This window comes from Panthera pardus, unplaced genomic scaffold, assembly GCF_024362965.1.
Source record: "Panthera pardus isolate Hobbes unplaced genomic scaffold, ASM2436296v1 HiC_scaffold_6, whole genome shotgun sequence".
Taxonomy (NCBI): domain Eukaryota; kingdom Metazoa; phylum Chordata; class Mammalia; order Carnivora; family Felidae; genus Panthera; species Panthera pardus.
The window spans coordinates 45,602,253-45,627,629 of NW_026526991.1; the positions used below are offsets into that span (position 1 = coordinate 45,602,253).

General features: G+C 38.1%; 1 protein-coding gene across 1 annotated transcript in view; it reads right to left on the reverse strand.

The window, feature by feature from the left end:
• Positions 1-21,322, reverse strand: part of RAB21 (RAB21, member RAS oncogene family) — a 45,392-nt gene extending 24,070 nt beyond the window's left edge. Inside the window, exons 1-4 of the mRNA XM_019455111.2 lie at positions 20,931-21,322; positions 9,152-9,211; positions 8,291-8,398; positions 4,517-4,580 (exon numbers count right to left, since the gene is read on the reverse strand). Coding sequence (XP_019310656.1) covers positions 4,517-4,580; positions 8,291-8,398; positions 9,152-9,211; positions 20,931-21,080 — 382 coding nt within the window. The 5' untranslated portion in view covers positions 21,081-21,322. The remainder of the gene's footprint in view (positions 1-4,516; positions 4,581-8,290; positions 8,399-9,151; positions 9,212-20,930) is intronic.
• Between the last annotated feature and the right edge of the window lie 4,055 nt (positions 21,323-25,377).

Here is a 25,377-nt window from a genome sequence, read left to right on the forward strand (position 1 = left end):
GCCTAATAGCAATAAAGAGCTAGAAACCTGTTTTGCTGAGACCCAATGGTATGTGTCCTAATCAATCAAAGGAAGCCTTCAAAGGCTTTAACCCTGATAAAACTTGTTTTCCTGTCCTGGGTCACTTCATAACTATATAATTTGGGGAACATTACTAACCTCTTAGTATCACTTTGTACAAATGTAGCTAACAAACTTAGCACAGTTGATGTGAAAATACAATACATGTAAAAGGCCTAGTATGTAGTATATACTCAGTAATTAGCAGTTATTAATATCCGCCATATTCATCACAGTGAATGATCAAATGGAAAATTAACAGTGTTAGGAGAAAATTAAAGCCCATGATAGGCAACGCACTTTTTACCACCACCCCACTAGCTTCATCTAGCTTATTTAGTTAATCCAACACTCTGGGAAATCTTCCTTTAACATCCCCACCCCACCCCCCAAATTTAGTTAGGTTTGCTTTTGTGCTACCACAGCACTCTGTACTTCCCCTTTCATAGCATTTATTGTAATATATAGTAATAGCTTGTTTTTCTCTCTCTTCCTACACATAAGCTCTGGGAAGACAAGGACCATATCTATTTTGTTCACTTATTCTTTTTTTTTATTTTTATTTTTTAAATTATTTTCTCATGTTTATTTTTGAGAGAGAGAGACAGACAGCACACGAGCGGGGGAGGGGCAGAGAGAGGGAGACACAGAATCCAAAGAAGGGTCCAGGCTCTGAGCTGTCAGTCCAGAGTCCAACACGGGGCTCAAACTCACAAACCATGAGATCTTGACCTAAGCTCAAATCAGACACTTAACCAACTGAGTCACCCAGGCACCTTTGTTCACTTATTCTTGATGTAGCAGACAGACCTAAGTTAAAATCCCAGGTCTACCTCTAACTGGCTATGTACTTTGGAAGTATCAAGCTCTTAGCCCACTTCTCATGTGTGAAATGGAAATGGCAATGATACCTTCTTGTAGTATTGCCAGAAGACTTACTGAAATCATAAATGTGTAGTTCTTAGAACAGTACTTAGAACTTAATAAATGGTAACTATTATTAAAAGTAACTATTTAATAAACATACAAATGTTAAGGACAGACTAGAAGCAAAATACTATCAAGCAAAGCAACCACAGCTAAGAATGCTAATCACTGAACTAACTAAAATTGAGAGGAAAAAGTCTTTGCTAGCCAAATATGGGGTTCTCCATTACTGGTTAACACATTGTAAGTGGTTTAGATAAGGACTATTTAATTTACATGAGAAAGCCAGGAGATGATATCATCAAACATAAAGATTCAGAAACATGAGGAGTTGAAGTTCCTACACTTAAGTTTAAATAACTTAATTATACAACAAGATGGGAAAAGCTTGACAGAAGAGCGATACTTATAAAACAGTGATTCAGATTTTTGTTAACTATAATCTATGTAAAAGAAACACTGAATTGACATGGATGCTAATGCTAAAAAGTGTACGCAATCTTGGCCATTGTTGGTAGAATGATAACGGGAGAATTTTAAAGAGAGCTATGTAAGTATACACTGGCTCAACAATGTCTAGATTCTAGTGTTCAAGTGTAGAAAACACACTTATATACTGAAACAAACCTAGGAAAAAGGACTCAGGATGATGAGAATGCCTAGAAGTTAGACCAAATGAAAAACAAATGAAGACCTAGAGAAGTGAAGTGAAGACCTTCACTTCAGGTAAACCGTCCAAATATTTGAAGGACTGTGTTATGTAAAGGAAAAGGAACAAACATTTGTCAAATGCCTTCTCTATGCCAAGTGTTTATTATTCTTCACCACAATCCTGGGAAGTAGTGTTATTATTTTGAATTTAGTAATAAAACAGAAGAGAGAATAAACACTGAACTGCTATAAAAAATAGAATGAAAATCAATAGGGGATAAAAGAATGTAAATGGCTACCAATAACAAAAGGATAAATTGTGGAATATTCATAAAGCACCAGAGAGCAAAGAATAAAATGAACTACAACTATATACAAGAACAGAGGGGAATCATGCAAACATAATGTAAAGCCAAAAAAACAAAAAACCAGATACAAGAGTTCATACTATACGATTCCATTTATATAAAATTCAAATCAAAACTAGTCCATGCAGTAAAAAGTCAAGACAGTAAGTATCTGGAGGTGGGCGTTGGTGACGGAAAGGCAGCTGGGTTAGGATGAAAAAGAAACAGGTGAGCCCTCTAAGTTACTGTTTAAACAGATACATTGTGAAATTCTCCTTTTGTGGTAAGTGGGCTCTCAAAATTCTTTCATCACTGAATTACAACAAAATTCCATGTCACATTTGCCAACAGAAAAGGAGTGAGAGGTTTTTATACTTCATACCAATAATTATTAAACACTGTATGATATTAAATGAGGATTATCTGATTCTACGAGGGGCAGTAAGCTACCAGATTTATTCCTAAACCTTCTTATAGTATGAACATGAACAATACACAGTTCAAATTATTCATAAGCTTTATTTATCCAGCTATTTTTTTAAATGTTTTTATTTATTTTTGAGAGACAGAGCGCAAGCAGGGGAGGGGCAGTGAGACAAGGAGACAGAATCTGAAGCAGGCTCCAGGCTCTGAGCTATCAGCACAGAGCCCAACAAGGGGCTCACAACTCACGAATCACGAGATCATGACCTGAGCTGAAGTTGGATGCTTAATCGACTGAGCCACCCAGGCGCCCCCTATCCAGTTATGTTTTAAAAAATGTTACTTTAGGGGTGCCTGGGTGGCTCAGTCAGTTAAGCATCCACTCTTGATTTTGGCTCAGGTCATGACCCCAGGGATCAAGCCCTGTGTCGGGTTCTGTGCTGACAGTGTGGAGCCTGCTTGGGATTCTTTCTCTCTCTCTGCCCCTCCTGCTCATGTTCACACACTCTCTTTCTCAAAATAAATAAATAAAATTTAAAAAAGTAAAAAGTAAAAAAACAATACTTGTAACCTTGGTCAAATAACAAACTGGAGGCTTCTTTGACTTTATATGTTAGTCATTTTTTTCCCTCTTCTGAGAGATAACCAGAATCTCAAATAATCAAATCTTCAGTCATTCACCTACTGTGGCCACTTCCACTCCCAGTAAGTCCCAGTTACTAGACAAAGCCAGGCCAAACTCAGTAATGACTAGCTGCAGCTTTGGCCCAAACTCCCATGTAGTCTACTACTCCAGGGTTCTGTTCTGAAATACTCCTGCCATCTAGCCTACCATCTAGCATCTAGACTTAAAAAACAGGCCAGATCATCTCTGTGTCCTCTTCCCCCAGACTTGCACCCTGAACTGGAACTGTAAAGTTTACCGATTTAATGGTGACACAATGTAAGAAATGTAAATTCTAGTTAAAAAAAATATTCTTAAAAAAGCCAAATACACCCACATCAATCATTCCATTCTAAGTCCTCCACTAAACCCACCCTGGTTTTTCCGAGGCCATTTTTACCCTACCAGTCATGCAGAAAGAAAGAAAGCACTATGAAGTTATTCATCACAAGAATTAATAACAAAGCACAGGAGTCAGAATGATTTCAATTTGTACTCCATCTCTGATAGCTGCTTGATAATGGGCACATTATTAAATATCTCCAGGGATCAGCTTCCTCTATAAATCCCTCATAAGGTTATGAGGATTACATGAGATAATATCTACTAAGAACACAGGATAGTGTCTGGTATACTTTCCTGCTCAATAATTAGTTACTAGATCATAGAAATAATAAACTAAAGAAAAAGGGAACCAAAGAGAAATTCCAGAAGTCCAAGGATGAGTTCTACAGTTCCTTTATTTTTCCCATTAAGAATATTCCTCTGGGGCGCCTGGGTGGCTCAGTCGGTTAAGCGTCCGACTTCCGCTCAGGTCACGATCTCGCGGTCTGCGAGTTCGAGCCCCGCGTCAGGCTCTGGGCTGATGGCTCAGAGCCTGGAGCCTGCTTCCGATTCTGTGTCTCCCTCTCTCTCTGCCCCTCCCCCGTTCATGCTCTGTCTCTCTCTGTCTCAAAAATAAATAAACGTTAAAAAAAAATTTTTTTATAAAAAAAAAAAAAGAATATTCCTCTACACTAGTATCATAATCTACTCATATCCTTGGAGTCAAATTTGTCCTTAACTCAAAAATGTGCATAGTTAAATGTATAAAACAAGAATGCTTGCTGAATTCATTACCTTTAATTTTATTTGAAGTTAGATCCTAAACTCTTTTTTTCTAAAAAAAAAATCTTACAGTGAAAAACTAAAGATCAAACTGAAGCAAGGCTGGCAGTTGAAGCCTTACATGATTAGTTTCCCACCTGTTCCCCAAGGCCTTCCCTGAAGTTTGAATCTTCTGAAAGATCACTTCCAAATCCTAAATTATTCTAAAATATTTGAATATTAAAATGTCATTCTTCTTTTCTCACATAACTTTAAAAATGAGAATTACTTATGTGCTATTCTCTAATAAAACATCAGAAAATAGAGGACATATTTTTTAAAAAGTGATGATGCTTACCAACTATACATAAACAGATTTCATTTCCCAACATTTTCCGTAATTCTTTGACCCAGTTTTTTACCTGTGTATACAAAAGAGTAAATATTAAAACAATTCCTGTTACAATGACCACCATTACAATATCCCAAGCCCCACCCTGTCAAAGTACCAAGAATTTGCCTAACAGCCCATATATTTAGGTGTTACTAGAAATGATTAATGTAGGATCATTTTTTGACAGATTATATTGCAAACTGCACACAAATATCCAATGGAACAATTTCTCTCTATATCTACATATAGTATAGACAGAGACACCTCTAATTATAAATTTTCATAAATCTTGCACAGATCCAAACAAAGCTAGTTACCCGAGCAAAAGCATGTCAACTCCAGCCTCTGATAATAACAGATGCTTGTAGAGTCACTTTGAACTTAAAAATATCAGGCTTAAAATTAAGTCCTTATTGGTTGGGGTGCCTGGGTAGCTCAGTCAGTTAAGTGTCCGACTCTTGATTTCGGCTCAGGTCATGATCTCACGGTTCCTGAGTTTGAGCCCCACGTCAGGCTCTGCATTGGCAGCATGGAGCCTGCTTGGGATTCTTTCTCTCTCTCCCTCTCTCTCTGCCCCTTCCCTGCTCATGTGTGCGTGCTCTCTCAAAATAAATAAATAAACATCTAAAAATTTGTTTAAAAAGTCTTTATTGGTTCCAAATAGAGGGCACAGAGCTTCTGTATCACACACTTAAAAGGGGGAAAATGTATATGGACACCAAAAAGAGCGGCAAAATAAATTTTCATCCTTTAGTGTATGACAGTATTTTTCAACTTCAACAATACTGGTATTTTGGCTCAGATTAATTCTTTGTTGTGAGGGACTATCTTGCGCAGTGTATGATATTTAGCAGTATTCCTGGCCTCCTACCCACTAGATATCATTCAGTACTATCCTCCAGCTGTGACAACCAAAGATGTCTCCAGTCACTGTCACCTCCTGATAGAAAACCACGGGTGTACAAAGACTCCAGTAATAAATTCTTCACTATGGATGAAGTACAGCAGTAGGCACAGTTGAGAGTAAATTCAAATTAAGTAAATTAATCTTTTGAACTCATGATTTTAAATATATTGATTACAATAAAATAGGATAAAGAACAAACTTGAATACCTCCTTTCATTTTTTATAATGCAATTTAATTTGTATGTAATCAAATCACACAGAACTTATACACTTTCCTAAAAAAAATTCACACACTTCTTTATATTATAAAAATTACATTAAATACGTGGTAAGTAAGCACTTATTGTGCATCTGGTCCTACAAATGTAGTACAAATGTAACAGCTCCATACTCCTGCTCTCTGCAAGAATGCAGAGGAACTATCTTTAATAAACCCCAAACCTTTACAAAAGCAAAGGTAATCAATATTATCACCTTATCTTTCTCTTAGCACTGAACCATAGTTTTCTCAGTACAGCCACATCTTTTTGTTTCAATCACATTTGTATAAAATTTTCAGAGAAGCAATGAACTTCCATCCACAATTGATTTCACATAAGAAAAATTTAACAATATACAATGTACATCCTCATCATTTCAAAGGAACCATGCCAGAATCCAATTATGTATTACTCTACTCCCTCTACAGATATTACCACAATCTACTATATCTAACCAATTTTTTAAAAAAATTGTTACTCGTCTGCAATTAGATCCCCTTCTGCAGGCATCCTATTCATTACCCCTATACATTCTGTGGTGAGTTAGAGATGGTCACAAATTCTTTATCTTCTTATCAAGAGACAGATTCTATTTCCCCTCTCTGTAAAGCAGGGCTAGACTTTTAATTTGCTTTGACCAAGAGAATGTGGCAGAAGTAATGCTATGCCAGCTTCGGACTTAAGAGGGCCTGGCAGCTACTCTTGGTATCCAGTTGTTATATAAGCAGCTTAGGCTAAAATATGGAATAATGAGAGAGCATGTGGAGAGAACACTGGAGGATAAGAAAACAGATGGAGTGGGGCGCCTGGGTGGCTCGGTCGGTTAAGCGTCCGACTTCGGCTCAGGTCATGATCTCACGGTCCGTGGGTTCGAGCCCCGCGTCGGGCTCTGTGCTGACAGCTCAGAGCCTGGAGCCTGTTTCAGATTCTGTGTCTCCCTCTCTCTGTGACCCCCCCCCCCCCCCCCCCGTTCATGCTCTGTCTCTCTCTGTCTCAAAAATAAATAAACGTTAAAAAATAAAAAGAAAAAAAAGAAAAAAGAAAAAAAAAAAAGAAAATGGAGTGAGAGGCCGTATGGGGGAGAACAGGCCTTCCTAGATGGTTTTTACCCAGCCAAACTCCAAGTTCAATGCAGCTGCACGAGTGCCACCACATGACCTGCCCAGTCAACCCACAAAATCATGAGATTAATAAATCATTGTTTTAAGCCACCAGGTTTTGGGGGTTTTGTTATACAGCAAGAGATAACTGGTCACTTTTCAACTTAAAAGACTCAACCTTCTCTTAATAAAACACTCAAACCATTTCTATTTATGCCAAAAGGTAGGAAGGGATAACAGATAACAGCCCCAAAATAAAATTTTCAAGTATCATTAAATCTACGAATTACTTATCATTTCATTTTTCTACTCCTTGAATTAAATTTTTCCACATGTAATAATCCAAAGACTAACTTGTATAGTTGCTTCATCTGTTAACTACTGGGAAACAAATGGAAAACACACACACACACACCTGAATCTATAACAGCAAGTAATTTCAACAGGAACAAACCTGAAACTTAAGGAAAGAAAACGTTCTGCCTTGGAAATTGCCCCTTTTAGTTCATACCCTTGAACATTTATTCTAAGAGGGGCTCTCAGAGAAAGGTTCAAATAAGCAATTAGTCACCATCCTGACTGTGATGAAAATTCAGAGGTAAGTTTAATGGTAACTTATTTTTGGTTCCAAACAACTTTAAAAATTCTACTTTTGTGGTGTATGTTTAAAAGAGGGGTAAAAAAAAAAAAAAAAAAGAAAAAGAAAAAGAAAAAACTTTAAAATAAATACTACCTAGACTGTCCTTTAAAACTTATACCTTCCAGGACACTTACTGAGAAGAAAGAGCTTAATTCGATTTAGTTCTTATCATCTTTCTTTTTTTTTTTTTAATGTTTTATTTTTATTTTTGAGAGAGATATACAGAGTACAAAAAAAAATTTTTTTAAAGGTGATTTAATGTTTACTTATTTTTGAGAGTGAGACAGAGCATGAGTGGGGTAGGGACAGACAGCGAGATGAAGACACAGAATCTGAAACAGGCTCCACGCTCTGAGCTGTCAGCACAGAACCTGATGCAGGGCTTGAACTCAGGAACAGCAAGATCATGACCTGAGCCAAAGTTGGACACTTAACCGACTGAGCCACCCAGGTGCCCCTCTTCTTTTTTTGTCTTTACAATTAGAGAGCCCATGCAACCATACCAAGTATTCACATGCCTACTATATATGGAATCAAGAAATATACGTAATTTTTCTTTAACAGGGAGAAAAAAAGCCCTTCAATTTTTCTGGTTTTATTTCAAATTATTTCCCTTTCCTAATATCTGAGAAAGCATGTAATAAACTATTAATATCTCTGTTAATCAATTAAATACTGCATTAACAAATACTAGTGGTAATCATTTATGTACAAACTATATTTTACTTTTAAAACCAAGATTAACCACATTAGTAAACAAAGGCATGTGAATGGAGACTTGAAAAATCAGTGTTGTTCTTCAAATCATCTACCTATAAGTAAATAGAATACCTTCTGAAAGGAATCTTCATCTGTTATATCATAAACTAAAATAGCTCCATTTGAATCTCTGTAGTAAATTGGACCCAATGCATGGAATCTCTCTTGACCTGCTGTATCCTAAATAAAGCAACAAATACTTATTAGATCAGAAGAAAAAAATAAATCTGCTATTGCAACTATAGTTAACTTTTAATTAACTGGAAAGTGGCGAAGTTACAGATAATCTCAAAGCACTGTTTAAAGAAAAAAGAACAGGTTACAAAAATTCTTTAGAAGTTATAACCAATAATGTTTTACCATTATACAAAGGTTACTTCTTCCCTCCCAACCCTCTTACTCCTCATCAATCTTCCCACACCCACTAAAAAAAAAAAAAAAAAAAACAGTTCAATTGCCAGAGGATCAGAATGCCCAAGATGGCATTGTAAGCCAGAAACAGGCCTTGCCCTAAATTTAGGTTTCCCACAAAGGGAGAAAACAAGAAAGAGAGTATACACCAGGACCACTGGCCAAAAGGTAGTCTGACGCATTACCCTACTCTCTACTAGGCACTCCCTTGGAAAGCTGGAACATGAAAACACAGAGGGAAAATAGGACAGTCAGGCTGTTCACCCACCCTGTTCTTTCTCTGATATGGAATCCCTGAGTTTACTCTTCCCCCAACTCAAAGGTTATGATAAGCAGTATTCGTGTATACAACTGTATAATTCTTAGCCTGATTTCATAAAAAAAAAAGTTTATTAAAAAAAAGTTTCAGCTAAACTTCACTTAAAAAAAGAAATTCAAATTCCTATTCTTTCAGCCAATTAGTTATTAAATTATCAAGAATAGCAGAAGACTTCACAAACTCAATTGAAAAGGTTAACTTACCCATATAGCAAGGTTTACTCTTTTCCCACCAATATTTAACTTCTTTGTCAAGAATGATGCCTAAGAAAAGAGATATACATTAAACAATATTTCATATATTTCTTACCCTAAAAACTATAGATGGAAGAATAATCTCAATATGAAACAAGTTATCTGAGAGAAAAAGTAATCACTGATTTTTTATTAATGACTAAACATTACTTTCACTGAAGACAAAACATTAGTTATATCCTAATATAAAAAATAGTTTTTTGTTTTATGGACACAAGTTATGAAAAATAAGAAGAAAAAATGGTAATTAAACATTTTCCTAGATCTTCCCCATAAAAATTTCTCTTAGAGCATTGCATTTAATGTCACCTTATGCAATCACTGTAGAAAGAACTAAGAGATTTCTAAGTGAGATAAAACATATATTTACTGGCAGTTTACTTAACTGTATGAATACCAATATTACTTGAAATATTCCCGCAATTATTTTATAATTCAATTATTTAATTCATATCTAATAATTATCTTAAGTACTAATGTCACAGAAATGAAAGGAAATGGTTCCAGCCTTCAAGGAGCTTACAGTCTATATACAGCAGAAATAAACATGTAAAGAAAAGTAGTATCATGTGACAATTGTTAAAATGGGAGGGTCTTGCCAAGTACACTCTAAAGACAGTACTGAGAAAGAAAATGTAAAGCCTGCCTGGATGAGAGAAGGCTTCAGAGAGAAGGTGATGGTCTCCCCTTTAGGAGTAGTATGGGTTTTCCCTGACAGATGGGTAAAGCCACCAAAGCCTGAAAAATATAACTCCCTCCCCATGGAGAATTCCAAGGTAGTACGGTCAATGCCAGAGATGAGACTACAGAAAAAGACAAAGGCTGAATGAATTAAAAAAAAAAAAAAAAAAAGTGCTAGGGTTCCATGTCTAGATGTAGAGACTTTACTTTGTGGGTCTTAATAACACCTGTTCAAGACTCTAGACGTCTTTTTTTTTTAACGTATACTACAGTCAGATGTAATTGGGATATGCAGCATATTGCTCTGCATTCCCTCTGTACATTCATAATACACACTGGCACACTAAGATTCTGCCAAAAAAAAAAAAAAAACTAACTGCATCTATATGAGCATTTCCCAAACTCATTTGACCTATTTTCCCCTAGAGAAATGCCTAATTCATCCTAAGGAATACGTGTTAAGAATAATATTGTTGATGATGGAGAATCATTGAAGGGATTTTAAGCACTGGGGCAGTATAAGATCTATATTTTAAGAGAATGACTCTGTGATAGGAGAGGAGGTTGGACTGGAAAGGACAGGACTGGACCTGGAAACAGGAGACTATTACAGAGTTGGGAGAGAAAAACAAAAACCAAGTCCACAAAGATAGAAAAGAGAAAACAGAATCTAGAGTGATTGAAGAGGAAATATAATCAGAACCCAGAGTCAGGTGACATTTAAAAAAAGGAACAGAGAACCAAGTCCAAAGTTATGCAGAGACAGTCACATTTAGGTGTATCTATATAAAAGAAAGTACAGAGAAATAAGGTAAAACAGGTAAAAAGCTAAGATGGTGAATTATTACTGAAGGAGGAACCTAGATTTCAGGAAGTGCTTTCTGCTGTATGTACACCAAGGAAATTTAGAACTAAGAAAAAGCCAATGAATTTAGTGATTAACAAAGGAATACACAGATAGATACAAATGGCAGAGTGGAGATCAAATCCAGGAATGCCTTCCTTCAAAACCTTAACTACACTAAAGATATTTTATTAAATGAAACAAAGATTACATAGAAAGGGGCATATATAAAATAAATGGCAAAATAACAAAAGAAATAACTTGGAAAATGAGAAGACCAAATACATATTTCCACAATGAATTTAAATAAAGGACCTCTCCCACTCATTAGAGCATAGGGGCTAAGAATATGAACTCTGAATCAGAACTGTGGATTTGAATCTTACCTTGCAACTTATTAGTTGTGTGACCTACTTGACATCAACCATTTTCATGGGTTCAACATCAATGCTATATGAAGAAACTCAAAATCTGAATCCCACCCAAATATTTAATATATAGGTCAACTTAAATGCCTCTCTTGTCTCAAATATATTTAAAATTAAACTGACCTTCCTTACAAAATTGGCTTTCCATTCCAACTTCAGTATTTTGATCACATTCTCAAGTCACTGACGTTTAGACTCTTAGAAATATTCTAAGTATTCTTCCTCCTCTGACATTCCATATTCCAAAAAACAAAAACAAAACTACCAAGACTTGTCTTCATATTTCTTCTGGAGTTCTCTGACAACCAATCTCATACTACTGTAACAACTTTGGTCTCACCTCACACTCTAGTCAACATGCCAAATTATCTTCCTAAAGTCTCCATGATTAAAAAAAAATCTTACCATAACTCATTCAAGTATTCTAGTAAGATATCATTTTTAACAGGTTTGCTTGAACTATATCCCTGCTGGCAGCTAATATCAAAATAACTTTTTTGTCATGAGTTTTGTGAGGATTTCTCAATAGACAGGAATCAATTAGAGCTGATAAAGCTCCATCCTTTCCCTTTTTACCATTTCCTCGGAAACTTACCACCACCTTCCCATGGTGAGTTTAAGGGACAGTGTTGAGTCTCTCCTAAGGAACCCTGGATATACAATTTTATGGAAAGCTGCTCATCAATATTGATTATAAAAGAAAAAAGGAATAGCCTAAGTGTCCCTCAGTATGCAACTTTTAAAAGGTACACAGACAGCCCATCCATACAGTGAAACTCTACACTTTTATTTCTACTACTATTGCTAATACTAGCTAACAATTACCAAATGCTTACTTTCCACCAAGAACTGTGCTGAGTACTTTTTATAAGATCATTCATAAGCTTTTCCTTTATAAAAGTTAGGGAACCATAATCTACAACTAAAAATCTCAAAGTGTTATTTTTGTATCCAAGGGCCTCCACAATTGTCCATGTCCATAGCTTCTAGTATTTTTCCACTTACTTTCCAGCTTATATGGTTTATATACATTCCTCCAATTCTGCTTGCCCATAAAATTCCCCTCTAATTTGGATGTACTTTTTTCTCTATTTGAATCCCATCTATCCAAGTCCAGTTCATGACCCAAACTCTTCTTCCTTGAATTTTTAAGCTTTCTCATACCACCCATACAACCCACAATGAGTTTCTCTATCCTGAAGAATTACAGGGAACCTAATCTTTAATATATACTATATACTGCCTTGCTTATATTGTAAATTACCTTTTCATGGGTAGAAATATGTCAACTAGATTACACATTTTTATTTAACATGCTCATGAGGCTTACAATGAAATGGTCAGTATTCTAAGAGCTTTTCAATATTAACTCATTCAATGTCATAGTACGCTGATTTAGATATAATTATCCAAATATTACAGATGTCGGAACTTAAGACACAGGAAGGGTATCTTGCCCAAGGTCACATAGGAAGTGACAGAGTGGGATTTGAAATCCAGGTAGGCTGGCTCCAGACACGACTCATAACCACTACGCTAGCATATCTTCCACACTGAGATCTGAGATAATACTTCTCTTATGGAAAAGGCAGAAGCCAGGGCTGACACACAAATACAACAGACATACAAATACTGTTATTACAGATAAACATATCTACAATGTACCTGGATAAATCGATGAAGGTAAAACTCAATTTATGAAGAGATGTGCTTCTAAAAGTTTCCTTGTAAATGTAATTATTTTATTTTGTATTTTTTAACTTTTTTTAAACATTTTTATTTATTTTTGAGAGACAGAGAGAGACGGAGCACCAGCAGGGGAGGGGCAGAGACAGAGGAGGAGACACAGAATCTGAAGCAGGCTCCAGGCTCTGAGCTGTCAGCACAGAGCCTGATGCGGGGCTCAAACCCACGAACCGTGAGATCATGACCTGAGCCAAAGTCACTGCTTAACTGACTGAGCCACCCAGGTGCCCCAAATCTAATTACTTTAACTCAAATATCTACTATATTATCCAAGGATCCTCACTAAATCTTTTTTTTCTCCTTCATAATGAACTACTTAAATCCCACTATATGGAAAATTCCTCGTGTAATATAAATTGTCCCATCCCATTTTATATATATTCTAAGTTTGTAATATGGTACAGACATTTTCTTAAAGAACAAATATCATCTGTTTTAAAAGCAAATACAATTAGATTGGAAAATAAAGGTGAAAGATTTTACATAATATCAAGATGGAATAGCAAAAAATTAAAAGGCTGACATTTGTCTTATCTTTTTTAACCACCTCTATGAGGCATACTTAATTTGGGCAGACCACTCAGATGCCACTTGTAGTTATACTTAATCTAGGGCAGCGGTTCTTAATTCTGTTACATGAATGTGTAAGGGAGAAATGATCACGGGACTTCTTTGAGAATCTGATGAGAGCTATGAACTGATTTACTCCCAAGAAAACCGCTCACATACACATACCAAAAAACAATTTCACACACTTAACCCAAGGGATTTCTAAATCCCTGGCAACATCTCAGTGAAGAATCCCCAGTCTAGAAAGGGGAAGGGAAAGTGGCATTACAGTATCAATTCAAAAGGTTCTAGAAATATAGGAAGAAAATAAATAGTACATATATACTGTGTGCCAAACACTAAGCTGGGCTTTCTCATTTACTCTTTGTAACAACCGTGGGAAGTAGCTATTTTACAGCCATTTTACAGTTGTGAACCCGAGATTTAAAGAAATACAGTGACTCACTCAAGGTCAGACAACTCATTTGGGTACTGCAGTGGGTAGAAGCCTGTCTGACTCCACAGTACTTTTTCCATTGCACAAAGCTGTTTATTCTAGAACATACACATTCCTAACCTGGCACTCCTCCACGTGGGACACTAAGTGTTCCTGGATGCCAACTCAACTCACAAAAATATTCCCAGGGTAGGCACAAAGTAATGAGGATCAGAGTAATGGTAGATGTCCCACCTTATTCCTCCAAACCCTGAGTTACGGCACCACTACTTATAATTCCAATGACCTCATCTTCCAAACTTTAGGGGTATTAAATCAACAATTTCATTACCTGAGGCACACATCCATCATTTGCACCTGATACTTATTTACCAGACATCTTATCCAAAAGCATAGTGGATATTTTTTTTTTTTTAAATCTCTATTAAAAAAAAAAAAAAGAATTATAGGGGCGCCTGGGTGGCTCAGTCGGTTAAGTGTCCGACTTCAGCCCGGGTCACGATCTCGCGGTCCGTGAGTTCGAGCCCCCGCGTCGGGCTCTGGGCTGATGGCTCAGAGCCTGGAGCCTGATTCCGATTCTGTGTCTCCCTCTCTCTGCCCTTCCCCTGTTCATGCTCTGTCTCTCTCTGTCTCAAAAATAAATAAACGTTAAAAAAAAATAAAAAAAAATTATAGAAAATAATAAGAAAAATTGTATCTGTCTTTTCATAACTTAATCATTTTTTTGTATTTGTTGTTGTTATTAGCCAGATCACTTGCTGTGCTTCCTAATCGCTGGCAAAGTAATATACCTAAAGCAGCAAAGTAACTGAATTGTAGGCAAATACTTTCCTGTCTTTATTATCTTTTAAGTTCAACATACCTTCATTAGTAAGTGTGTCTGTGTGTGTGCGTGTGTGTGCGTGTGTGTGTGTGTGTGTGTATAAAACGAAACACTGACATTATTTTTGTTACAGTCACTAACACTGTTTCAGACTTAAGTGTTTAAAGTATCTATTACTTAATATGTAAGTACTAAAGGCATAAAAAGATTCAGGCAGATAATTTATAAAATAGTCCTCTGTAGCAAGGCAATAAAAATTAGCTATCAGAACACTAAGCTGCATTGCTACAATGGCAATCATTATCACAACATACAAATGTAACAAATTAACATGTTATGTCTTAAATTTATACAATGTTGTATGTCAAATGTATTTCAATTAAATAAAAGAAAGAAAACTAAGCTGGCTGCTTGAATACTTCATTTCTTGTCCTTAATTTCCATAAATACAAGAATCATAATCAGTTTACAGTCCAAGTGACTACTTTGAAAATAAGAGTCAAAAAGTTACTTCTCAGGAGTGGCTCAAAACACAAAACAGAAAATGGCAATCAGACATTATATATTAGGAACTTAAAACCAAAATTCAGAAAAACTATTTTAAGAAAAGAAAATCACCCACCCTCCATAACCTACATGTATCTAGTAAAATGCCAAGAGGGGGTGACATGAAGATTTCAACTATTGTTATTTTATAAAGATAACGTAGGGCGCTTGGGTGGCTCAGCCATTAAGCATCTGACTCTGGATTTCAGCCCAGGTCAAGATCTCACTCTCATGAGATCAAGCCCCCCATCAGCCGTTGAGCATAGAGCCTGATTAAGATTCTCTCTCTCTTCCCCCCGCCCCCACCCCCATCCCTCTCCAAAAGATAATGTAAATGAATTAACTGTTCAACACTGGTGTGGCTTCCAGAACTACTTGGAAGATGTTTCAGACATTCAAAACATTAATCTTACAAGTAAGCAAACCAAGATTCCTAGACTAGAGACTATGACGCCAAGTGTAAAATCAACTGCTAGAATCTGAATGCCAAGTTTTGCTCAGGAGGTTAAGGTGCATGGGGGATAAAAGTAGTAGACTTCAAGTTTAAGAAAACACGTACACCATTACCATTTATGGGACCTCAGAAATTGAATACAAAGCTTAGTTTCTTCATTTGCCAAACTATCAGGATACTATCTGCCTAGCCAACCTTACAGCACTGCTTTGCTCATCAAGTGACAGCCACCTACCCGACTACACAAGGCAGACAGGCGGAATTCGAGTTAGGATTCTAAAACGGAAAATGACTGATCGTTCAGATTATAAAAATGTTACTTTTTATATAAGGGACTGGTGGAAAGTGCCAGAAAACACTCTAAGTGCACGATCTGAAAACACCTTCAAATAAGGGGGGGAAAGGGCATACAACGAAAGAAAAGGAAGTGATCACCAAAGAGAAAAGGTAGTTACAATCAAAATGGCACAAACATTTAAGAATAAAATCAAGAAAGCTAAACAATGGTCAAAGTACCTTATTCTTTATATTCCCCAGCTATTACAATGTTTGATATTTAACATGTATGAAATAATCATTGACTTTAATTGCTTAGGTTAATCATGTAAGAGAGCTTGGGGACTCATTATATAAGATCAAGTTTCCTGAGCTAGGTAAAAGATTTTGAGTTCTTAGAGAGCTCACCTACAAGATTATGTCTTAATTATTAGTAACCTAGGAGGAGCTCTGCAAAAAAGGGAGCAGTGCTAAAACACTAAAGCATGGCCAATGTCACAATTTTCTAGAAAGAAGTTAATTTCCAGAAAAGCCAATCCCAGCCAAAACTCTAGAATGAATAAGCAAATATATATGTATATGTATAGTAATAATAAATGTATATAAAAAATAACATATATATGTGTACATATATGATTATATTAAGTATAAAATTATAAACAATTTTAAAAGACAATGCAGTGATCTTTCAGAGACAGCATGGGTTCTCAAAATAATTCATGCCAATTGTTCAGTAAGCACTGGCTGGCTTGTTCAGTAAGCACTGACTCTTGATGTCGGGACTGTAAGTTCAAGCCCCATACTGGGTGTAGTGATTACCTAAAAATAAAATCTTAAAAAAAAAAAAAAACTAAACTAAAAAAAAAAAACCCTGTAAGTGAGATTCTCCCATATTATAGATCAAGAGCCAGCTTACAAACGTTAGAATAACCTGCCAAGTTCATAAAGGCTTATGAAGTAGGAGCCAAAATATGAAACCAAGTCTAACTTCAAAATCCTGTCCCTTTTAACCACATCATATGGCTTCCTAATGCAGAAACACAGTGTATCTTGTCTTCTGCAAGCATTTGACAAAGCATCTCATGATATCCCCTGTGGGCAAGACTGATGTAGCTAGGGCAAAAAGCTAGATTTATAATGCTGGAAGAACATTTTCATTAAAGGCTTTGTACCCACTAGTTAATAGCCCATAACAGTAAATCTCAGGCTGTTTTCTGTTTCCATTATCATTAATATGTACAACACTCCACCAGTAACTGTTTCTCACTCAAAGAGAAAGACTACGGCTCAAGCATAGTCTGAAAAAGCCCCACCCTAAGACTGCACAACTAAAGAAAAATACATCTCTGGTCACACATCACTGGACTATAATGAGACCTGCCGCAGAGCTTTGTCTCTCTTTCCCTCTGTCTCCCCTTTTCAAAGTCTTTATTAATGACCTGATGAAAACAATGAAGACATTCTTAGCAAATCTTCAGGTGACAAAGCTAAAATGAGTAGTTAACCCAGACAGTAGGGAACATAACCTTCTTTTTCTTTGCATGCCCAGAACCCAACCAAGTATCTGACCCACAGGAGCTCAACGTTTCTTGAACTTAAAATCAAACTTTAGAAGGACATTAACAGGCTTTAACCACTGGAGTAAATTTATCAAAGCCTATTTTAATGGTTCAAATACCTTAGGGACCCCCCCCCCAAAAAAAAAGCTATAAAAGAAAAAAGATTTTGAGGGATGCAATGCCTTTTTGGGGAGGGGGATTAAGATTAAGACAGCAAGCCCAATATTAATAAATGTAGCAGCTGTCCACAAGCACATAGAATCTTTTCTATTTCAGTGTTGGAAAAGGATTCTCAATAGGGAAGGTGATAGCCTGTACTTTACTAAATTCAAAGCACACTTGGAATCATTTCTACAGCTCAAAGAATTACATTTTAAGGAAAGAGGACAATGATTAAATAGTGAAATGGTTTAGAAAGATGTCATAAGAGATTCCTTTAAAGGAACCAGAGCTGTTTACCCAAAAGATAAGACCAAGGGATATGACAGCTGTCCTCAACTATCAGAAGGGATATCTTATGTGATCAAGATTCAGAGGACAGAACTGGAAACTACAAGGAAAACAGATTTTGGCTTTATACACAGAAAATTTATTGAAAATTAAAACTGTCCAAAAATGAAATGGGCCATCTTAGGACATAGTAAGTTTCCCACTTTCTGTACCAGTTCACCTCACCTCCAAGATGGTCAGACAAGAGTGAACAATCACTTGACTGAAATATTAAACAAAAGACTGAAACAGTGAACCATAAACTACCTTAGGTTTCCTTGGTCTCATAACTGTTTGAACATGATTGTAAGATAGTGTACCTTGCAAAACACAAAGTATGTCAAAAGATAGGTAGTAGGTAGTTCTGTTGAGAAAAAAAGAGGGACTCTTCCTCTGTTGTCTTCTGATGTTCTGATGCATGATTTCCTCTCCATTTAGAAATTAAAATTATACATGGTTGTTATTTAATAGGTCACAATTCTCTAAAAAAATTAAAATGAGAGGAACTGATATGTAAGAGAAAGAGATTAAATACTGCTTCCATACATTGGTATGCAACAAAATCCTCAATTCTACAATATAATCCAGACACTGTTTATGATAAGAGTTATATAAATACTAAAATCAGGACTGCTATGTTTTTGATACTGAAAATCTACCATAAACTTCATCCTTTCCAGTATAGTTGAAGTGGTCTCTAATATTTAAAAACCTTTAGGCTGCTTTTAGCTTCAAGGATGTTTTTGAAATGCATAATGAAGGTGTGATTTTTGGGTTGAAGGACTAAATTATCTTAAAGAGGGAGGCTCAATTATAATGATTTCCTCTTTTATGTAAGATTTGTAGCACAAAGATAACCACTAAAGGGGTGATTTACCAATATCCGGAGGCAGTGTGACTTACTTGCTCAAAATCCGAAGTCAGACCTGGGTTCAAATTTCAGCTTGGGTACCGTGCGTGACTTATGGCAAAATGACAGCCAGCAAATTATTCAACTTAACCAAGCCTGTTTCTTTGCCTGCAAAATGGGGCTAAAAACTATCTACCACCTCAAAGGCTATAATAAGAATTAAATGACAGAAGAAAAGTACAGTACTCGGTACAGTAAAAATTCACTAAATGTTAACTATTGTTATTACTTTACCTAAATGAATTCCTAAGTTCCAAATAATCATAGGTATTTATCCTACAAATTCCCTTGATTTCACTAGCAACACTCAACAATAACAACTACTAAAATTGTGTAAGTGCTCTTGTACAAGGATGCAAAGAAAAAAAAAAGGAGTTTCCTGACATTCACTTTTTCAGATATTGTGCTTTACGTAAGAGGAGTAAAAACAGGAGTAAAAATAGAACATGGAATCATCAGAGCATCCTTGTGAATTCTAGACTCAGTAGTTTAATAATAGCATCAAATATCAAATGTCACAACAATTAGGAGATTGTGTGTTCTATTAAATAGTGTCAATGTTCTTACACACTACACAATCACTAATGAAAGTCTATTGTGCAATTTGGGCCAGTAGTAAAGATGGAGAGCTTACAACAGACCAAGTCCTAAGTGATTTTACGTATACTTGTCTTGACAACCTTATGAGCTAGGTATTATTATTATGGCCATTTTAACAGACGAAGAAACTTCGGCTCAAACAGGTTAATTAACATGCCCAAGAACATACTAAATAGATAACAGATCACAGATAAATAGATGGAGGTGGAATATGAACCTGGACAATCAGGCTCAAAAGTACGCTCGATTTATGGGGCGCCTGGGTGGCTCAGTCAGTTAAGCATTTGACTTCAGCTGAGGCAGGAACTCACCGCTTGTGAGTTCCAGCCCCGCCTCAGGCTCTGTGCCGACAGCTCAGAGCCTGGAACTTGTTTGCGATTCTGTGTTTCCCTCTCTCTTCCCCCTCACACTCTGTCTCTTTCTTTCAAAAATAAATAAACATAAGGGGGGAAAAAAAGTACACTCGATTTTACTACCTGTAACTAAATGGAGAAAGTTAGATTAGTTGGATATTTTTTTCTAACACGTGCAAACTGATTTCTTTGGAAGAGGGAGGAGGCTACAACTGCCTCAAAGGGCTGGCTTCACTCCCAATCTATGATTACATTTTAACACTTTTCCTACCAACCTTAAGGTAACTGCAGAAGAAAGCCGGCCCTATGCTACAAGCAAAGAAAGTAAGTAGCAGCAGCAACGAAGCTGTTAGTTTGGGGACCAACTGTTGGCTAGTATTCACATGACGTTTCCCAGTGCATGTGGGTCGACCGACCTCACAGTATGACTGCCCCTTAAGTCAGACCCATGCAGGCAGCAAGGAAACTGCGTAACCCACGCCCGCAAGCGGTCATTTCAAAAACCCTCCAAAGATGACTCTTTCGCCAATCAGCAGGTTACTCGAAGCCAGGACAAAATGGAACTTGCGTAAACACTTAGTCATCAGTAAGCGCTGAAGTTACAAAGCACCTAGGTTCGCAAAATAAAATCCGCAGCTAAGTTCCTAATTCTGAAAGAAAGAAAAAGGGCAGACAGTCAGTGACTGTAGGGTGAAGGCACCTAGGGCACAAGCGGAAGTGAATCAAAGGGGAAAACTAGCCAAGCGATGGGGACTCCACAATATGCGCAGCCACACGGGGGACTTTTCAGGGCCCTTCCACTCCCTTCCCAACAGCCTGTCCTTAACGTCTACAGGATGCCCCGACCCCGCGTGTCCCTAGGACGCATTCAGAAAAGCATTCCGAAACGAAGACGACGGTGACAGGCCTGAGATCTGTAAGCCCAGATCCAGGGGACCATGGCAGCAAAGTCCTCACAGCCCCGGAGGGGTAGGGGCCCCAAGGCTCCACCTTCCGCTCCCTGGGGCCCGCACCTGCAGAGTGGTGATGTGCTTGTCGTTGAACTTGTTCTCGCAGTAGCGCAGCACCAGCGACGTCTTCCCCACGCAGCCTTCGCCCAGCAGCACCACCTTGAATGAGTAGGCTCTGCCCGCCGCCGCCCCTCCGCTGCCGGCCGCAGCCATCCCGTTTCCCCGCCGCCCGAGCCCTAGAGCTGCGCCGAGCTCCCCGCAGCCGCCGCAGCGCCTTCACAGCCGCGGCCGGCGCAGGCCCCTCCGCACCGACCCGTCAACCCGGGGCGCCGTCTCCACTCTCGCCTCCGGGCGAAGCCTGGAAGGGCCGCGGGAAGTCCGAGAATGAAGGGCCCCCCAGCCACCACGTCAGGCACCCGAGGAAAGGCGAAGAGCACTCCCTCTCCGCCTCCCTCTAATGGCGTCTCCTTCCTCCTACGTCACACTTCGGGTCACGTGACCGTGGCGGCCGCGGGCGGCCCCTGGGACTCGGCCCAGGAAAACGTGCCTGGACGTGGGTGGGGTTTCTGGAGCCTCTTCCCGGGGTGGAATTGGCTGTGACTGGCTCCGCGCAGTCTCCGGTTGAGTTAGGTTGTCTGCGGGTCACCACCACTCCGCAGTTGGTGGAAGTCTGCGGGATTAAGGGATAGATGACTTGAAGGAAGCCCGGCTCTGCTGGAATGTGGAAAGGCAGAACGTTATCGTTCGTGCCCAGGGAATGTTCACCAGGCTGATGACCCCTCACACCGGGGTCGCTGTAAGCCAAATCTACCAAGGTGCCCTTCAATCTCTTGACACTCTTGGTGGGATTCCAAATCATAGCTGTTGAACTTCTTTCAGTTCCGCAGACCGTCAGGGCTCCTCATTTTTCAGGTCTCAGTTTAAACCGAAAAGGCTCGCCTCACCGCCCATTCTTGTCCCTTTGTCCATCCCTCTCCTTCTCCCCCGGCCCCCACCCCTAATTAGGTATTTCATGACACCGGTGTACATACCTTCTTTAGCAACACTTCACGGAAATTACTTCGCTGAGTATTTGTCTCTCAGTAGGCTGTAGATTTGTTAAGGGCAAGAACTGTGTAAGACTGGCCCACCTTTGAATTTCTAACTCCTGTTCCAAGCACATAATAGGAATTCTAGAGATACTTGGGAATGAATGAATGATACATCTTAAGCCAGTATGTCTTGGCTCCCCAGTTTTTCTGTCTTCCATGAAGCTTCTGACATTCCATATTGATTCCACCTTGAGAGAACTGACTTTTTGGATGATTGCTTATCTTTCCTGATCTGCCTCCCTCCTCTTTTATGAAACACACTCTTCTAAGAAACCACACAGGTGTTCTGAAATGTGGCAACTAGAAATCTAGTGTCACTCAAGCAAACATATTCTTTTTCATTAGACTCCTTTTCCACTTCAAACCTGATAGTCCATTCATTCAACAAATATTTGAAGGTGCCTACCATGTGCCAGGCACTGTACTGAACATGATACAACATCTCTATCATCAGGAGCTTACATTTTAGGGGTGCCTGGCTGGCTCAGTCTGTTGAGAATTCATCTCTTGATCTCAGGGTTCTGGGTTCAAGCCCCAAGTTGGGTGTAGAGATTGCTTAAAAAGAAAATCTTTTTTTTTTTTTTTTTAAAGCTTACATTTTAGCAGAAGACAAAAACAGTCAATTACATAATGAATGCTTTCATCTTGATAAAGCAGTTCAGAGTATCCTGCAAAGGTATATCAGGACTCAACCCATTTTGCATTCTAGAGTAATGCATGCATTTGGTTAGGAGTAATCTAGGCCAGAAGGGAGGATAGCTTTGCAAGTAGAAAGAACAGTATGTCCAACAGCGTTGACGTAGGAAGGAGCATCTAAAGTTCAGCAACTGAAAATGTGGTAAGAATGCAGAGAGGAAAAGAGCTCCAGATGAGACCTGTAAGGAAGCCAGGGGCCAATACTGAAAGAGCCTTTCAGCAATGAAGGATTTTAATCAAGGGGCTGACATAATCAGATTTAATTTAAAAAAAAATCACTCTGCCTATAATTTGAAAAATGGATTGGAAAAGATAACACTATAATCTGATGTGCTCTCTTCTGGGGGCTAGAACTGTGTCTTTCACATTTTTTAAATCTTCAGATCTTGGAATGTAGTGCCCAAGTGCCCTTGGAATGTAATAAATAACATTTATTAATTACAACAAGTGAACACATAAATCTAAGCCTATAAAATACTAAGTTTGAGAAATGCTCTTGGACATATGGGGCTTTGTTAAACAGAATTGTCAAAACATTTTCCATTTTAAGCATCTAGTACTAGTAATTAACAATAGGAAGAGGGGCACCTGGCGGGCTCAGTTGGAAGAGCATGGAACTCTTGACCTCAGGGTCATGAGTTCAAGCCCCATGTTGGGTATAGAGCTTACTTAAATAAAAAAAAACTTAAAAAACAAAAGGACAATAGAAAGAAAAATTGTTCTCTCCTGTGAACTTGCTATAGACTAAACCCATTTGTTCCTCCATTTGCTCATTCAACAATCTTTGCAGAGTGTCATGCAAGATGTCTCTGCCTTCATGGGGCTTGATCGTATTTTAGTGTGGGAGGCAACACAGTTACAGTAATGTGTAGTGGCCATGTTTGATGCCAACCTGGCATCCATACCTCCTTCTCCTTTCAATCAGAATCTGGTCCTTGCTCAGGTATCCTCTCCTCTTGTGCAGCCCATATGCCCCTACCTTCTAGCTGGCTTTCTTCCCATTTTCCTGTGGTTCTTTCCAGCTTTCAGAGGCGACTATTCATGCATCTGAAGCAACAGTTCAGAGGCTTCGCAAAGGCAAACAAAACTGAGCTGTAATTGTAAGCACCAGCCACAATGGGGCACAAGCAGCTCAATGAAATTTACCAAGTTGGCTAGAGCACACCCAAGACTAACTCAGAAGTGCCTCAACATGAAAAAGAAAGAAACCATTGGGAGATTTTCTTCTGAGTTATAGAAAACGAGAATATTCCAAGAGACATGTAGTCTAGGAGAAGGGAGGAAGGGACAGTTTCCAAGGTGTTTATCCCTAAGGTGACAATATTAATTAAAAGTGTCTCCAAAAAAAAGTGTCTTGAGATATATATTTTTGTCAGAGAAGGAATTTAAGGGGCGCCTTGGTGGCTCAATCAGTTGAGCATCCGACTCTTGTTTTAGGCTCAGGTCATGATCCCAGGATCGTGATATTCATTCTCTCTCCCCACCCCCACCCCCCGCCCTGCCCCTCTCCCCCTTTTGTGTGCAGTCCCTCTCTCTAAAATAAAAATTAAAAAAAAAAAAAGAACAAGAAGAAGAAGGAATCTAAGCCAAACTTCGAGATTCTTACAACTTACCAATTTCCACTAAAAACATACACTCTCAATAGTTAAAAAGGTAGGACAAGAAGCCACTTTGTTTACTTGTGATGTGTATTTTATTTTATTTAATGTTTATTTATTTGAGAGAGAGAGAGCAAGGGAAGGGCAGAAGGAGAGGGGGACAGAGGATCTGAAGCAGACTTTATGCTGACAGTGGGAAGCCCAATGTGGAACTCAAACTCCCAAACAGAGAGATCATGACCTGAGCCGAAGTTGGATGATTAACTGACTGAGCCACCCAGGCTCCTTTGATGTTTATTTTATATTTACATTTATAAATTGTATTTTGAAATAACCAGAACATGAAGTTGTATCAGATGAAAGTGTTTGTTTGGCGTGATTGGCAATAGAATTGTGTACCAGCAATTTCTAAATTACTGAAAAGGTTCAGTTCAGAATGTTAGCAGTCTCTTTGAGTCAGGCCAGTATGCTTACTTCTTAAAACTAAATATCAGTAGTTATATAGAGCTGGAATTCTAAAGAGACTTGTCCACTTCAACTAGGCCTGAATGACTATACTTTTCCATTTTCTTGAGTAATAAATCAGTATAGTGATGGAAAAGTCTCTTACCAGAGAAACTGTTTTGCCCTGGTGAAATAATTTGAGTGCTCTTATGAGAGATTTGTGATTTTGGAGAGCTTTCCAATGGCCATGGATGCTCTAATGGGAAGTTTGTAAGTATATATATACTGAGGATTATAACATTCAGTCCCACTTGCTTGAGTGTTTTCTCCTATTGGCTACTCACTCCTGCTTGGTAAGTTCTCATTTAAAATCTTGCCATTCCTCTATGCCACTTTCTAAGTACTTCCTAGCATATATCATTAAATATTACAATTACCTATTTATTTATCAGTATTACAGCCATAAACCCTATGGTAGTAAAGATCTGTCTGCCTTGCTCACCATTCATTATACCCTGTGTCCAGAATAATGCCTAGAACATGGGAGATGTAAAATAAATGAACAACCCTCCACAAATACCAGCTCTCTTATGCCTTCGTTTTCAATAAATCTTTTTTTTTTCTTTTGTACAAACCTCCAATTCTTTGAGCCTCCATCTGCTGCTGACTCCCCAACCCTAT